Source organism: Macadamia integrifolia, chromosome 8 (assembly GCF_013358625.1).
Source record: "Macadamia integrifolia cultivar HAES 741 chromosome 8, SCU_Mint_v3, whole genome shotgun sequence".
Lineage (NCBI taxonomy): Eukaryota > Viridiplantae > Streptophyta > Magnoliopsida > Proteales > Proteaceae > Macadamia > Macadamia integrifolia.
Genome location: NC_056564.1, coordinates 4674037 through 4689297, shown reverse-complemented (window position 1 = coordinate 4689297; position 15261 = coordinate 4674037). Strand labels below are relative to the sequence as shown.

At 37.3% G+C, this 15261-nt stretch overlaps 2 protein-coding genes across 4 annotated transcripts; both read left to right on the top strand.

Moving 5' to 3' along the window:
- The first annotated feature begins 1348 nt into the window (after positions 1-1348).
- LOC122085643 lies at positions 1349-6604 on the top strand. 3 transcript variants are annotated; one of them, XM_042654134.1, is made up of 6 exons: positions 1349-1488; positions 1729-1947; positions 3968-4115; positions 4250-4470; positions 4591-4767; positions 6105-6604. In XM_042654134.1, the coding sequence occupies exons 2-6, from the start codon at positions 1759-1761 to the stop codon at positions 6189-6191; spliced, it is 822 nt and encodes a 273-aa protein (XP_042510068.1). In that variant the 5' UTR covers positions 1349-1488; positions 1729-1758; the 3' UTR covers positions 6192-6604. The 3 variants fall into 3 exon arrangements, with proteins under 3 accessions (XP_042510068.1, XP_042510069.1, XP_042510070.1); XM_042654135.1 differs by having other exon boundaries at positions 1356-1488; positions 1740-1947; XM_042654136.1 differs by having other exon boundaries at positions 1391-1947; positions 4594-4767.
- Positions 6605-12277: 5673 nt separating this feature from the next.
- LOC122086300 (serine/threonine-protein kinase SAPK3-like) lies at positions 12278-15244 on the top strand. Its single transcript, XM_042655057.1, has 4 exons — positions 12278-12631; positions 13197-13271; positions 14735-14836; positions 14990-15244. Exons 1-4 carry the CDS (start codon positions 12509-12511, stop codon positions 15074-15076), a joined length of 387 nt encoding a protein of 128 aa, XP_042510991.1. The 5' UTR covers positions 12278-12508; the 3' UTR covers positions 15077-15244.
- The last annotated feature ends 17 nt before the right edge of the window (positions 15245-15261 follow it).

Sequence of the window (15261 nt, the reverse complement as noted above, 5' to 3'; positions counted from 1 at the left end):
TTAGCTGTGTCTCAGTCTAAGGGGTTCACATTGTGTTCTTTCTAGGAACTTCAGAATCTGACAGAGTGACAGGTCAAGTACCGGCCTTTTTGACAAATGCCATTAAAAGTCCGATTCATTGCCACTCTACCCACCATATTAAAATACAACCCTATCGACACCGTTCCTGAACTTCCAGGTAGAAATACCACACCATGGCTATGCCACATGATCTCTCTATACCTTCTTATTGTTCCCATTTTTATGTTTTGATTGTTGATACAATATATAGATAAATTTGAATGAAATCGAATAATTTTCATAACCTCAAATAGAAATCAAACCGAATCGATTTGATTTTATTCGATATATATATAAACGTAATCCTATAAATGATGCAGAAGATAAGGGAAAAACAAAGACAAATAAACACAAGTTTACGAGGTTCGGCACTATTGCCTACATCCTCGGTGATATGGGATTCTGCTTCACTATCAATGGTGAATAGGATTACAATGCTCGTCCTCACACCTTTCAGTATTGATTGCATTACAGATAAAGAAAACATCGCTACAAATATATAACAAAAACTCTAATCCGGAAAGTACAAAATTGGTCTCAAATAAAAAATTCGAGCGAGATTGTCGTTTTGCTCTGTCAAAGCGCCTGCACCAGTACTCCATGGATTAAATTGTAACAGAATACAAGACATCGTACATCAACGATATAGTCTTGATGATTCAGTTTAACTTATTTGATTTTGTTTGGCTCGTTTCTTCATCTCATACAAAACTTGAGAATGTCATGCAATAACCTTGAATAAACAATGCGCAACAAGGGAAACAACACAAATAACAACAATTGTCTAATGCAGTTGGTGAGCAGTGGTGTGCAAAAAACACATGCTCACTAAGAGGTCTCAAGTTCAAGCCTCCTGACGATTACCTACTTCCTTGCCTTGTGGAATCCCAATAAATCTCCCATTCTACGTGAAAACAATCGAGATATTATTCAACTTCATCATTGGACACATAGGCTATAATACCATTTGTTAGAGTTTTGGATGGAATCTATCCTTAAAAAAGCTAATAGTAAGGATGCCAAAATACATAAACCTCCACACCATGCTGCTCACCTCTGATATAGAATTCCACTTTTTGCTTGAAACCTCAACAGGGCTTAGGTTTGATTTGATTTTAAACGGCTGGTTTTGATTCCGGTTTTTAGGGTTTTGAGTTCTGAAAACCAAAACCGAACGGGATGGTTCGGTTTTCGATTCCTGTTTTATAGTTTGAAGACATCCCGAGTGACAGGACCATTTAGTTTGGGTAGCTCGCGAGATACCGTATCGAGTTTAAAAGATAAAGCAACATTTTTTTATTTCTATTTGTTTGTTTTAAAAGGGAAGGAAACGAACGGAATCTCCTCTTTCTCTCATGACTGCAAATTTTCCCCTCATCCCCTACGAATGCCAAGCTTGGGGCAACAGCAAAGGAGTTCATAGTTTTGGTAATCATCGATTCTTAAATATATTTGTTCAAAACGAGAAATATAAACCAGAAGAAGTAAGTAATTAAAAGGAGGGATATTGTAGAAATTGTTGAATCGAAGACTGATAAATCGGTTTTACAATTCACCTGAGCTTTACGGATTCAGGGTTTTTGAAAGAAGAGAGGTTTCAAAAACCCTACAATTCTCTGAAAACTTATCATTTTAATCTTTTTCGTTTACGTTTCGATCAAACCCTAGGGTTTTTCCGGGTACTAGGGTTTGGTGGCGATGTCTGCTGGAGTTTGTGGTAAGCGGCTGGGGTTCGAAGAAATCTTCGGATCTTCTATGCCGTCTTCTTCTGCTAAGAGAGCGAGGTGTTCGACTTTTGGTTCTCCGATCCGTTCTTCTGATTTCGGGTTTGGATCTGAGGATAAGGTCTCCTTCTTACTCCGGATGTTCCCTGCCATGGATCGGGAGGTGCGTTCTCTAAATGAATCTGATCTTCTTTTATCCAAAATTTTCTGAATTCCATGTTTCTGGATTGGTTCTGCTTCTTTTACGTTTTATCCTCCTGTTATTCAATTGGATGAAATTATATTTTGTGTTTTCATTTTAGATTTTCCTGTGGGAACCCAGAAATAATAGAACATGAATCACAATGTTTTTCCTCATTGAACATTTGTCATGATATCCTTAATGTATAGAGCTCTATTACATTCGCATTTTATTTTCATTGAATTTTGTATATGTGCCAGTGAAGCATGAAGCATTCATTTACATTATTATTTTATTGATGGGATTTTTTGTGTGTAAACTGTCTTACCGCTGAGATATTTAAGTTCTAGTTTACGTAGGGAGTGAGTTAATAACAGTTTTTCTAGCTTTAGATAATCTATTATGTGTGGGAGAAAAATCTTATTTTTTTCTCTTATTTAAACTAAACTAAGTATCGTTCAATTATCTTCTTCCATAAACCGAAGCAATAATGCATAAATGGGAACATCTAATGATGTATCAATCCATCAAATGGCGGAAGGCCTCATGATTAATTCTACCTATCTATATTTGTGATATTTATCCTTGACTGGTGTGAAGGATCCTTATGTTGAAGTTTGCGTCCAACCTTGAATTTGCGATCCCATGAATGCTCCTAGACCTTTTAAGAGGTATCAATTTGATGCAACAGCGTAGTTCGGGAAAGTATGGAAGTTATATGATGAACGAGTATTTCAATTGACTTTCAGTCAATGATCTATCTTACACTTGGTTCTCAGATTTTCTGGCAGTGATATTGGAGCAAAATTCTGTTTTTTATCTTTAAGAGGGAAAGGGTGGTTTTGCCTTTTATGTCATAGACAATATGTTATGTTGAAATTTTGAATCCATCGTACAGAAATGTGAACTAAGTTAACAGTTTTTTGTCACATTATTTTTAGAATATAGGAGCACTTCATTGCACACCCATGGTTGTGTGGGCCCCAATACTTGTTTTAATCCAGCAATCAATGGTGCCGCTGTTTCATGGAGTTTTGTAAAATGAGACCTTGAGAATGTTTATGTGTTAGATTTGGATAAGTATTAAAGACAGTGTAGAGATTTAAACTCCTTGGAAGCAAGTAGTAAATTAAAGAGAGCATTGAGATTTCATCCACTTTTTGGTGTGCCCTCCTCTAATAGTGGAATGTAAAACCATAATCAATTTCGGTAAAGGACATTTGTTTGAAATTAAGTAAACATGCTCATGTTTAAAATATTGATTGTAGTCTTATCTTTGTGCTCTGCCCCACCATGAAATAATGGGAAAGAAATAGATTTAACATCCAATGAGACGAGGACGGGAACCTAACCCGGTAAAAAAGTATTTGTGCGAATAACAGAAAAGGAAAAGGAAAATAGAAGGAATGATATCAACCGTATCACACAAGGAAGCAAGCTCAAGCGGTCTTATTGTTCTTCACCTGGTCATGGATTTTGAGTGTGAAACGTGATTTTTCATCACGGTTTTGAATTATCCAAGTTTACTCCCGATCAGATTTTATATGTTTCCTTTGGGGGGCAACTTACATTCCATCCAGGTAGAAATTGTTACAAAAAGTGCTGGTTATAGAAGTTTCATGTCTCCAAGTTAGACCCCACGCTGTAAGAATGTCTACTGTTTATGATCCAGTTATGATAATTGGCATATTTGGCTGTTAAAATAATGAGACAGATTATGCATTCACACGTGCAAAAATGTAGGAAAATTGATTCCCTCAACACCGTACTTACATTTGATTTTCTGTTAATCTGTTAGCATTGCCTTTTATGATTTTCCATTGAGATATTCTGGACATTGTGACATGGCACTGTGTAGAGCCAGCCCAAATCTAGAAAAGAAATGTGTCATTTTCTGGTTTTTAAGTTGCGACCTTATGGATTAAATAGAGTAAATTTTGAAAATTGAATCAAGCTCTAACTCTTTTCTCTCTTACTATTTTTTTTCCCGGTGAATGTTTAGTTGGTGGAAAATGTTCTAAATACAAGTAATCAAAAGATTGATGATGCCATTGAGAGCCTGAATGCACTTTGCCTTGGCAATGTCTCTGGGAAAAATGGACTGCAGAGCCTTGATTCTATGGCTGTTGCTAATGAACCTGATGCTCCAGGTAGGAGAATAGTTTCATGTTTTTATTTATTTAATTTTCAATGTTTTGCATCATATAGTTGTTATTAGGTGATAAAAGCTAATATTTTATTGTATACATCTTTACATGCTGATCTTTTGGCATTGATGTGTCAGGCAGTGAAAGTTGTCAGGCGTCTGAGCAGAATGTTGAAGAATTACATAACAGAACTTCAACTTTCGAATCTATAAACCCCACAGATGGATCTGCCTGGGTAGATATTTTTGTGCAAGAAATGAGGAGTGCTGTGGATCTTGATGATGCCAGAAGTCGTACAACTAGAATCTTAGAGGCTTTTGAAAGGAATGTTGTTGCTCGTGCAAGAGCGTCAGATGAGGTACAAAACTTTTTGCATGATCCTCCATGTCTTTGCCATACTGCAATAGTAGGTTGTTTCTTGGTTCTGCTCTCACAAGTGTGTCTATTTTCTTTGTTGTTGTCCTTTTCATGGAAACAGCAGGAGCTCACTTCTCTTAGAGAGCATCTGCACAGCTTGTTAAGGGACAATCAAATACTAAAGAGAGCAGTTGCAATCCAGCATGAACGTAATTTGGAGCAGGAGGATAGGGCGAGGGAAGTTCAGCAGTTGAAGCATGTGATAAGCCAGTACCAGGAACAGTTACAAACTTTGGAGGTAGTTGATTAAACTGATATTGGTTGCTTGTGCCACTAGTTCTTTCCTTTTCTTTTATGGGATGCTACAGTATCTTTAAAGCTATTACAAGAATAGTTCTTTGTCTACTTTTATGGTATGCCAAGTTTTTAAGGCTATTATGTGGTTTTTTAGTTTTCTTATCACTACAATAATGCTAAATATTTGAGTCCAACCTTGATTAGAGAAAACCTGATCAACCTTATCTTCTTATGTCACAATTCACTTTTAGGATTAAAATAATTAACACTAACACTAACACTAATTTTGGTGCCTTATATAATGGAATAATTCTACCTGCCTTACGTAATAGAATTACTTTTAGGATTGAAATACGTCGCTACAGAATCATAACCATATGAGTTGAGGAAAATCTCTCATCTGTTTTGCCATTTTTTTGTTTTTTGGTCCATAAGAAATGATAACCTTTTAAACAGGCCCAATTTTGGATGTATGGGGCAAAACATATGGTTTTAGTAAGCCAGGATCCAATGGGATATTCATATCTGTTGATGGCTTTTTCCTTATTTATTCTGAATGGAGGTGAGTCTGACTATCATCATGGACCAAAAAGGGTAATTGCGGGTTGGCCACATGCCTTCCGTCTGTCCATTCAGCGCTGAACTCTACCAGCTATTTGTGTCTCTCAGAAGTACAAGTTATCGATATGATTATTTGTGACTTTTTCACATATCCCTCCTCCTTCTCTCCCCTTTTCCCCCGTTTTATGCTGTCAGTTTTTGGCCCAGTGCTGGGGATTGTGGTGAGATGATGGTGTTCTGGGCTGCCACATAAGCTCCTGATGTTTACGGTAGCTGGCCTTTGGGAACTTCAATCACGTAGCAGCTGTAATGGAAACAAGAAGTGAATAAAGAGGATCAGGCAGTGACGGAATATGAAGAATTGGCTTGGGTCTAAAATCTGGATGGAGTTGGGAGGTGGAACTTGGGGAGCTAAATCCAACTTTTTCGTAGCCTGGGTTACGATATTAATATGATCTGTATAATCTTATATATTTCATGATATTATGTATGATGTTTGTGTGCATGTGCTTTACTTATATTGTTGAACCGTTGGTGTTGATTAATATGGTCTGTTTAAGATTCTACACGGTTGTAGCTATGTGTAAACCATGAGTATGTTCTGGAGTTATTGTAGCTTAGATTACAATATGTAACAAGGCCAACCACACCATCCTGATATTGGTGCCAAGTCCATTAACTTGAATCCTTTCCTAAGTACCCCTTCAACATTAAAATAAGTTTAATACATATTTGATTATAGAGGAATTGATTAGAAAATTTGTTGTTTTCTTGCAGCTGAATAATTACACATTGAAGCTTCATCTGCAGAGGGCACAGGAGAGCAGCTCTATTCCAGGGCATTTTCACCCTGATGTGTTTTAGGGGAAAATTTGTCTTCTTTTGATATACCTTGTTGCTCAGTTTGTGTTTTATTATTTGTTCTTGGTACTCTCAGTAGGGATGAACCAGTATGAAAAGTTAAGGTTCATGGATTGGTAGAGTAGATTCTGCTAACCAGCTTTAAAATTAAACCATATGCACAGCTGGTGTAGCTGTTTCAAGTTCTAGTTACTCAACTAGCAATAGTCTTATAAGATTCACGGCCTTTCCGTGAAGTTGCTTGCATTGCACTAAAAGATTACCTGTTTTCATTTGCAGTGTGACCTAGGAATATCGCTTGTTGACATAGTTTGTGATGTATATTTTGTGGAGAAAGAGGGGTCTAGTTGACCTGTTATAGAATTTACTTTGTATTTGCTTACTTTGATGAAAGGAAATGGTTTGGGAATGTATGTCTCCAGTTGTGTATTGGCCAATCAACTAATGTCAGTTTTGCTGTTGTCAGATGATTTATTTTAGTTTTTGATTGGTTCCATTTTTTTCTCCTTAATTGAAATGAAGACTCATGGTCTTGATTAGAAGAAAATGTTAAGGTGAAGAGGAGTTGAGAGGGGGGGTGGGGAGATAAGGTGGGATGGACTGAGGTTTGAACACATGATCTCCTGTGTCTTACACCAGACCTATAGCTGGTAGAGCCAGTTGAGATACAAGCTCATTCTTGAAGGGTTAAAGGCGTTTAGTACATAGAACATGTTCACAAGGGAACTCGATCTGCTTCTCAGCGATCCCAGATGAGGGAACCTAGAAGAACTGTCAACTTGAACTACCATCCCATGTACAATCCATACTAGATTTGATTTGACTGCCAATTCTCCCTCAACGTGCTTGACAATCCATCTTTTTTTCCTCTTTCCCATTACTTAGAAAAAATGACTTCAAGAAGCCCGATCTGTACCTCAGGATGTCCCTATCCCTTTGTTAATAGATTAATAGATAAGGAGATGAAGAAGATTAAGAGGCTGTTGAAGAGGAAATGAGTGGTAGCGGAATGAGTACTTGCATCAGACGCAGCAACCTTGTAGATGATGGTTAGAAAATAAAAACTGGTACATAACCAAGGTTCAAGTAAGCGTTGGAAATGGAATCGGCCACTCATACGATTCTAATTGGCAGGAATCGACCAGAGTCAGCCCGAACCCTAGAAATTCTTCCTGGATCAGTCAATTTGAATTTTCATAGGAAATGGATCGGGCTCTGCTGATTCGACATATTTCAATATCGGATGCCGCCAGTACCGATACAGATACTGCCAATACTGACACAGATTGGCCATATCAGTATATATTGGGCTGACTTCAATACAGAAAACTGCTTCTTGACCAAAAAAATGCAAACACCCTACATACTAATTGTATCCGCCGATATGATATCGAATTACTGATACCTAAATGCATGCTTTAGATAAGGAAACCAAAGAAAATTGCTAGAGCTGCTAAGAGAATGCAGCAACATGGTGTGCCTTATTCCTTGCTTGCCTGGACTAGCTTGTTTTCACTGCTAGCCAAGAGCGCCTAATGGAAGCGCGATGATCGATTGCCAATCTTTCTGGCACTCTGTCGGACTTCATCTTCTGCCTCAATAAAACGTTGAATTAAATATTCCTTCACGAATCTCTTCACTGAGGATGGCCTCTTAAGTTCATTATCAACTCCCACCCTTTACTGTTCATGGTACGAAATAATCTTTTTCATTCCAATTAGAGGGTCATATAGGGTGGATGAAGAGATTCTCTCTTCATCATGGGAGGAGAGAAACTGGGTTCTAAAATGTTTCTTGTCGTCTTTGTCAATGAGGGTTCCTTCCAGTGACATCCAAATAGAATTTTAACTTTTTATCCTCAAGACTAAAGTTCAGAAAGTAACTAAAGGAATCTTCTACTAAGAATCAACTCAAAAAGGGTAGCAGAAGGGGACCAAAATCACCAAAATACGTTTATGTATAAATGAGGTGCTTTAAAATTTATCTGAACTACACAATTAGGGCTCATTCATAAATCAGATGGCTATCCGTGAAACATCATACCAAATTGAAATTGAGGACAAATAAATTACCATAAACAACTTCACCAAATTTAGAGAAGGCATCACTAATTTTCTCTGATGTAGTTCGCTTGTTAAGCCCTACAAGTGCACAAACCCAATAATATCCATAGCTTATCAGTATGCCACAATCCTTCACATCACTCGTGTACCTTGAATTCCAAAACAGAAAGTATTAGGGGGAGAAAAAGCTATTTATTCACATCAAGTGTGAAAAAGTACCAGAAAAAAAAAAAAAGAGTGAAATATGATAATTATTTGATGTATGATAATAAGTCAAGGTTGTGATAATACGAGCCCAATTGTAATTTCATTTCATTTTTACAAGGGGAAATATGCAAAAGAAATGATTCCTTTTTATTTTAAGTACTTGATTGATTAGCATTAATTACTATTTTACGTTTCATTTTGAGCTATTAACGGAGTCAAACCAAACCTCATATTGGGGAGACCAATAATAACTGGGGATGAAACCACTCGGGTGGCCCTTGTTCAATTGGAGACTGAGCGCCACCCCACAAAAACAGAAGCTTTAAGCATATCATCTAGATCGGCACAAACTCAGATCAAGCCACAACCCTGCGGCTGTACAGCAGGAAGGCACAAATGAATTGCCTTTTAGGGTGGTTCAACCCTTTATCTACTTCATACCAGGTAGCATCTTATTGACTTCTGACCACCCATGCAAAATAATCCACCAGGTTCAATTGCTCAGTGGCTAGGTATCTTCATACACTAATATATGTTCTTTGCTTCAAGAGACCGGAAACACTTATGGCAACTTCTTTGCTGCTAGCGGCAAATGAAGTGGCTCATCAATTCATATTCTGGTCTACACAAGTGAAACCTTCTTACTGGCAAAGATGAGTCAAAAGATATATGTAGTCAAAACCTTGTGCTTCATTTAGAACTAACTTATCGAGGTTTTCCTCTTTAATAAGAGGGAAGTCCTCGCATCCAATTATCCAGTTTAAATGGTTGATTTTCTGAAAGATTGATTGTGAGAACATAAGATCACGTCAATCAGCCAATCCGATTCATTCACTTCTGGTTTTCATCCAAATAACAATAAAGAGATCATATCTTCAATTCTTCTTCCATTTCCGTTGTTAATAGAGTTTACAATCTAACCTTCTTGACTAATATCCTATCAAATATACTTGTAATTCCAATTTGTTCAGATAATTCGTTGCATTGAGAAAAATAAGAACTTTATAAGTTTTATGTGTTAAAATCGAGACCCTACTTCATAACTTGTCGACTAACAACTGGTGGATGATGCTAATTCAAATGATTATCAAGTTCTATCCATTTCCAATACCATACAAAATCAGAGAAAGAATCAGTCAAGGCTAAAGGAAGCAATGCCAGAAGAAATGGAAGATTATAACTTCATGTAACAGGTTACATGTTTGTTTAATTGAGTAGATGTTATGTGCACGACTTTTGGGCCGGATTAGTTTTATTGAAAAATAGGGACTATGCATATGTTGTTTAGTAATTATCAATTACTAGTAGAAGTTATCCGTTATTAGTGTAGTGGTGTAGGGGATTAGTAGTTATTATCCGTTATTGTAACTTCTTAGTTGTGAGATGCGTGAGATATTGGAGAAGTTGTTGTAAAATCTATTTATAAGGAGAGAATGAAGAAGAAAAGGGAATAAAAAAAAAAAGAAACAAATACTCAGTTGTTGAGTAGAGGTGGACTACCTCCTAATTAGGCCTAGACGTCATGGCTTCGTCCGTAAAACCAAACCCTTGTTATCCTTATCTTTTATCCTATTTAATATTTTGTATTTCTTATTTTTATGTGCACACATCAAGTGGTATTAGAGCTCAGTCATGGTGCCCATGTCCTACAAATTTTCTCCTTGAAAAATGAGGTCATGGCTTATTTAATTAAGTCAAGCGAAGACTACCAACTTTTACACGAATTTGAAAGTGGATGAGATCAGGCGAGCAGTGCAAGGAATAATGGACTTACATCACGATATCTTTTTCTTCCTCATTATGATTTTGGTTTTTGTATCACGGATGTTGGTTCGCGCTATATGGCGCAAAATTTGGATTTGTCAAGCGCGAGCCCGGGGCGTCATGGCTGAGGGGCTCTGCGCGGACAAGCCGCCATCGCCACCGCCTCCCCCGCTCTTCCGGACCCGAAGGACAAGGAAAAAAAGAATGCGCTCAACCCGGGTTTTGCGCAACTGGGAGGATCTAAAAGCTTAAGAAGGATGGATTGTTACGTGCACGACTTTTGGACGTGATTAGTTTTATTGAAAAATAAGGACTATGCATACGTTGTTTAGTAATTATCAATTATTAATAGGAGTTATCCGTTATTAGTGTAGTGGTGTAAGGGTGTAGGGGATTAGTAATTATTATCCGTTATTTTGTTGTAAAATCTATTTATAGGGAGAGAATGAAGGACAAAATAAAAGAAAAAAAATAGAAACAAATACTCAGTTGTTGAGTAGAGGCATGCTACTTCCTAATTAGGTCGAGACATCATGGTTTCATCCGGAAAACTAAACTCTTGTTATCTTTAATTTTGTCTTATTAAATTTTTTATATTTTTTATATTTTTTTGTTATTGGTAGGAATCTCTCCCCTATTTTATCTCTTGGATTCCGTATTATATCTTTTCTATTTAATGTGCACGTATCATTAGAATACTAACTTTCGCCATAAATGAGCAACGGAAAAAATGTTTACAAAACGATCTCACAAGATTTCGAGATCATGGAAAGTAACTGAGACGAAGAGGCTTGTTGAAGGAACCAGAGCAGGGTTAGCAGAAGCACCGCCACCGGTCCCGGAAGCAGCAAGAACAGCCTGAGACTGCGGAAAGAACACAGAAGTAGAGAAGAATCGCCTCAGTATTCCGGCCCTGACGGCCATTTCGACTCTGTTCGTTTACTCAAGCCCGAAAACCCTAGCTTTGGAAACGGAGACAAGACCAATGAAGGGTTTAAGCTTTTGCCAGAAATGGGAATACCACCCACGCCATATAGAGTCCCGCGTGTGACGGCATGAATCATGTCCAACTTCTTTTACCGTCCGATCAAGTGAGCGGTCATTTAATCGCACGGCTGTGATCGTCTGTCCTTCCATTTTCACTAATATATACGACTTTCCATAACTTTCTTAGGAGAGTCCCAATAATTATCGAAAAGAGTCGTCCTTGAGCTCTCTCCACCATTTCCCTCTCATCATCTCTCTACTATCTGCAATTCTCTATGTGAAGAACCGGGAAGTTCGAGTTGAGCTTCGGTTGAAGGAATTGCGGGAAGAAATCATCTACTCTGACGCTATAAATTCTACGTTGAGGACGTTCATTTCTCAATCAAGGTAAGGTTTCAGGCACTCGAATTGGTTCTCTTAGAGGGCGTTTGGTTCGATTTATCCATCGGACCAGATCCCAGGGAATCAGTTTCCCATTAAATTTAAACCGTTTGGTTCATTTTTATGAAAAACCGATTCGGAGTCATGGTGGTCAGTAGAATCAGGGTAACCAACTAAAATCTATGATTCATCCGGATTAACCTATTGAGGTTAATCCGGAATCGAGTCACGATTTATTGGGTTCGTATAAAAGCCATGGATTCAACTGGAGTTCATTTCTACGATTTCCTGCGATTCTGACGGTGAAGTCCGACCGAGGTTCAGCGACGGGTGAAGCAACAGGTAAATCTGCGATTCTGCGATTCTTCTTCTTCTTCTTCTTCCTCTTCTTCTTCTTCTTCTTCTTCTTCTTCTTCTTCTTCCTCTGCTTCCTCTGCTTTCTCGTCTTCGTCTTCTTCCGCTCATCTTCTTCTTCTTCCTCTTCTTCTTCCTCTTCCTCTTCCTCTTCCTCTTCCTCTTCGTCTTCGTCTTCGTTTTCTTCTTCTTCTTCTTCTTCTTATTTTTCTTCTTTCTTCCTTCTCTTTTTCTTCTTCATTTTTTGTGTTTAGGGTTTCTCACATTTACCCTCTGTCCATGACAGCTCGCATCTGAGAAGAACACCTAAAACCGAGTTGATTGAAGGTGAGATTCCCTTCTTCTTTGTATTCTTCTTTGTATTCTTCTTTGTATTCTTCTTTGTATTCTTGGGCTACATTTGTTCGTTTCTGCTCTCACTAAAGTTCGTTTCTGCTCTTCAAATCTGTGGATCTTCTTTTGAATTTATCTTTTTTCTCCATCTGGGTACCATTTGCTTCTGAGTTTTGGGGTTCTGGGGTGGTCTGTAAGCATTTTATTTTGTTTTTTGGCGGCTGTGTTGAGATGGAGGAGCGTTATGAGCCATTGAAGGAACTTGGGTCTGGGAATTTTGGGGTTGCGAGGTTAGTCAGAGATAAGAAGACCAAGGAGCTTGTTGCAGTCAAATACATAGAGAGGGGGAAGAAGGTATTCATTCAAACAGTCAATCTTCTTTTTCTCCTCTGTTTTTAGGTCTTTCTGTGATCATGTTATTCATTGCTTCTCCTTTGGGTCTTCATCTGGGTTATGCATTTCTTAATCTATTGAAATGGGTTACTTGGGTTTCTAAAAATAAAAAAATAAAAAAAATAAAAAAAAGAAGAAGAAAGTTGCTTGGGTTTTATTTGAATCTTTTCCCCTTGACTTGTTGTACTACCAGTTCTTGATCAATCGGTGACACTTTCCTCATGAAGTTTGGCACTGTTAGAATTTCGATGAGTAATTCCATCTCTTACCTAATTTGCATTTTAGACCTTTGTTCATGTAATTGGAATGGGATTTGACTCCTTTTTGCCATTGATTTAGGTGGTGCTACATATCTCATTTTGATTCTCTCTTTGCATCTTATGGTTTATTTATTCTGTTATTTTGAATATTTTATTGTCTAAAGTGAGTAGAGTAGAAGTGATATTCAGATTAAATTTAGTAACTGTGGGATTAAGATTAATTGGTATGGAGTTGTTTTGAATTTGAACTCCATCTGTGGTTTCAGATTGATGAAAATGTTCAGAGGGAAATTATCAACCATAGGTCTCTGAGGCATCCGAATATCGATCGGTTCAAGGAGGTAAGTGATTGAATTTTCTCTTCTCTCCCAGCTCATACTTTGAATACATTTTGACTGGTAGAACAGGAACAATGAGGAACTCCTTGCCGACAGTTAGGATGGTAGATGTTTCAAGCCAAACGTTAACATTGCTATGGTATGATCAGATTTTTATGTATTACTTCATAGGATAACAGCATTTGGTGTTGTTCCTTCTATTTTAAAGTCCTTTTCTGTTGAATTGGCATTAGTGGAGAATTAAAGAGTTTGGATGTGAAGTTGGCATTAACTGATGCTAGTTAAAATGTAGCAGCTGCTAGTTTCCAAATCTCACCAAATGAAATGAAGAAACAAAGAAGTTCAACCATCGTAGGTTCTACTGCAGCTACTTTATAAAGTATTGAGTTCTGAACTGTACCTTCCTTAGAAAGTGTGGTCCAGTTTTTTGTCACTGGCTTAGATGTATGATTAAACAATAACTATCTAAGTTCTTCTAAGTGCTAAACTTTTGCTTGCTGAATTTCAATTTGGCTATGGTTTTGCTCCTCTTATTTAAGTATGAAAGAAAGCCAGGATTTATTCATTTCCTGATCTTGAAGGATCTAGACCACTGTTTGCTCTCTTCGCTTCTCAATGGCAGAACAGTTTGGGAGTTTTCAGCAGATAAGCTGAAAGGGTAAATTTGAACATTTTTAGGGCCCAGATGAGGCCATGCAGATGTGGGAACAGGAAGATAGTATAGGGATCCACTACATTATTTTAACAGTCTCGAATGTGTAATTATTTTAGTTCTCTTGTTTTGGTAAAACGAATTTTTTTTTAATTACCTTAATTTTACTATTTTGAGGGCTTCATTTTCATGGTAGGGTTGGTTTTAACCTTTTTATGTTGACCTGGGTCTAGTTTAGCTTTATAAGTGACTCAAGCTTTCCAAGTCTGACTTTTCAAACAATAGGAGGTAATTTCTTTTTATGGTCTAATGCTCATAGTTTTTCTTGCTTTATATAGGGCCTCAAAACTTGGCTCTAAACTTGATTCTTGTGGCATTTGGAAGTTTATTAGTTAAGCTCTCTAGCAAGGACAAGATCATAAAATTTGAGCTTATTTATGCAAATTATCTCCTAAAACACTGGTACAGTTTCATTCTGTGTTGGGATTTTGTGCTTCAGTCGTAATAGAAGCTGAAGAGTCTTTATATACCTTTTTGTACTGCAACCCATATCCCTTGCTTTGGAGAATCGTTCTCTACTTTGCATTTGATGCTTTCAATTTGTAAAAGTACAATTGCTTCAAAATTTTGTGATTTACTAGGTATAACCCTCCTTCCCTCCCTTCTCCATATTTCTGCTCTATTCGCCTTCACTATTATTTGTCACTGTTTGAATTCTGAATGTATATGATATAAAAATCGGCTGCATTAAAACAACAATTGAATAATTTTTTAAAATAGTGAAGAAGCTGTAAATAAATATTTTTTCCTGCAGGTACTCTTGACACCAACACATTTAGCTATTGTCATGGAATATGCAGCTGGTGGTGAACTCTTTGAGAGAATATGCAGTGCTGGCCGTTTTAGTGAGGATGAGGTAGTTAACACAAATCTGTATATTCTCAGTTTATAGAAATCTCTGGTAATCTATGATTCTTTGGATGCACATCAAATTCTCTGTTTTTTTAGTCCCCCCTCCCCCCACCCCACCCCTAAAAAAAGAACAATCTAACAATTCCATATGCATCAGGCTAGATTTTTCTTCCAGCAGCTAATATCTGGAGTCAGCTACTGCCACTCAATGGTACAGTATCAGCTTCCTTTCCTTGTGTGTTAGACCAGATTATAGTGGTAGTAGCATTTGTGGTAGTGTTTGTATTCTCATCCATAAAGATGTACATTGTATATTATTGTCTATGCTGCAATTTTTTTTTTCTCTGCTGAAGTTTAATTTCTGGGATAGAAGTGCTGCTTCTTTTTTTGAGATGTGTGCTTTTTTTTTTTTTTTTTTTTTTTTTTTTT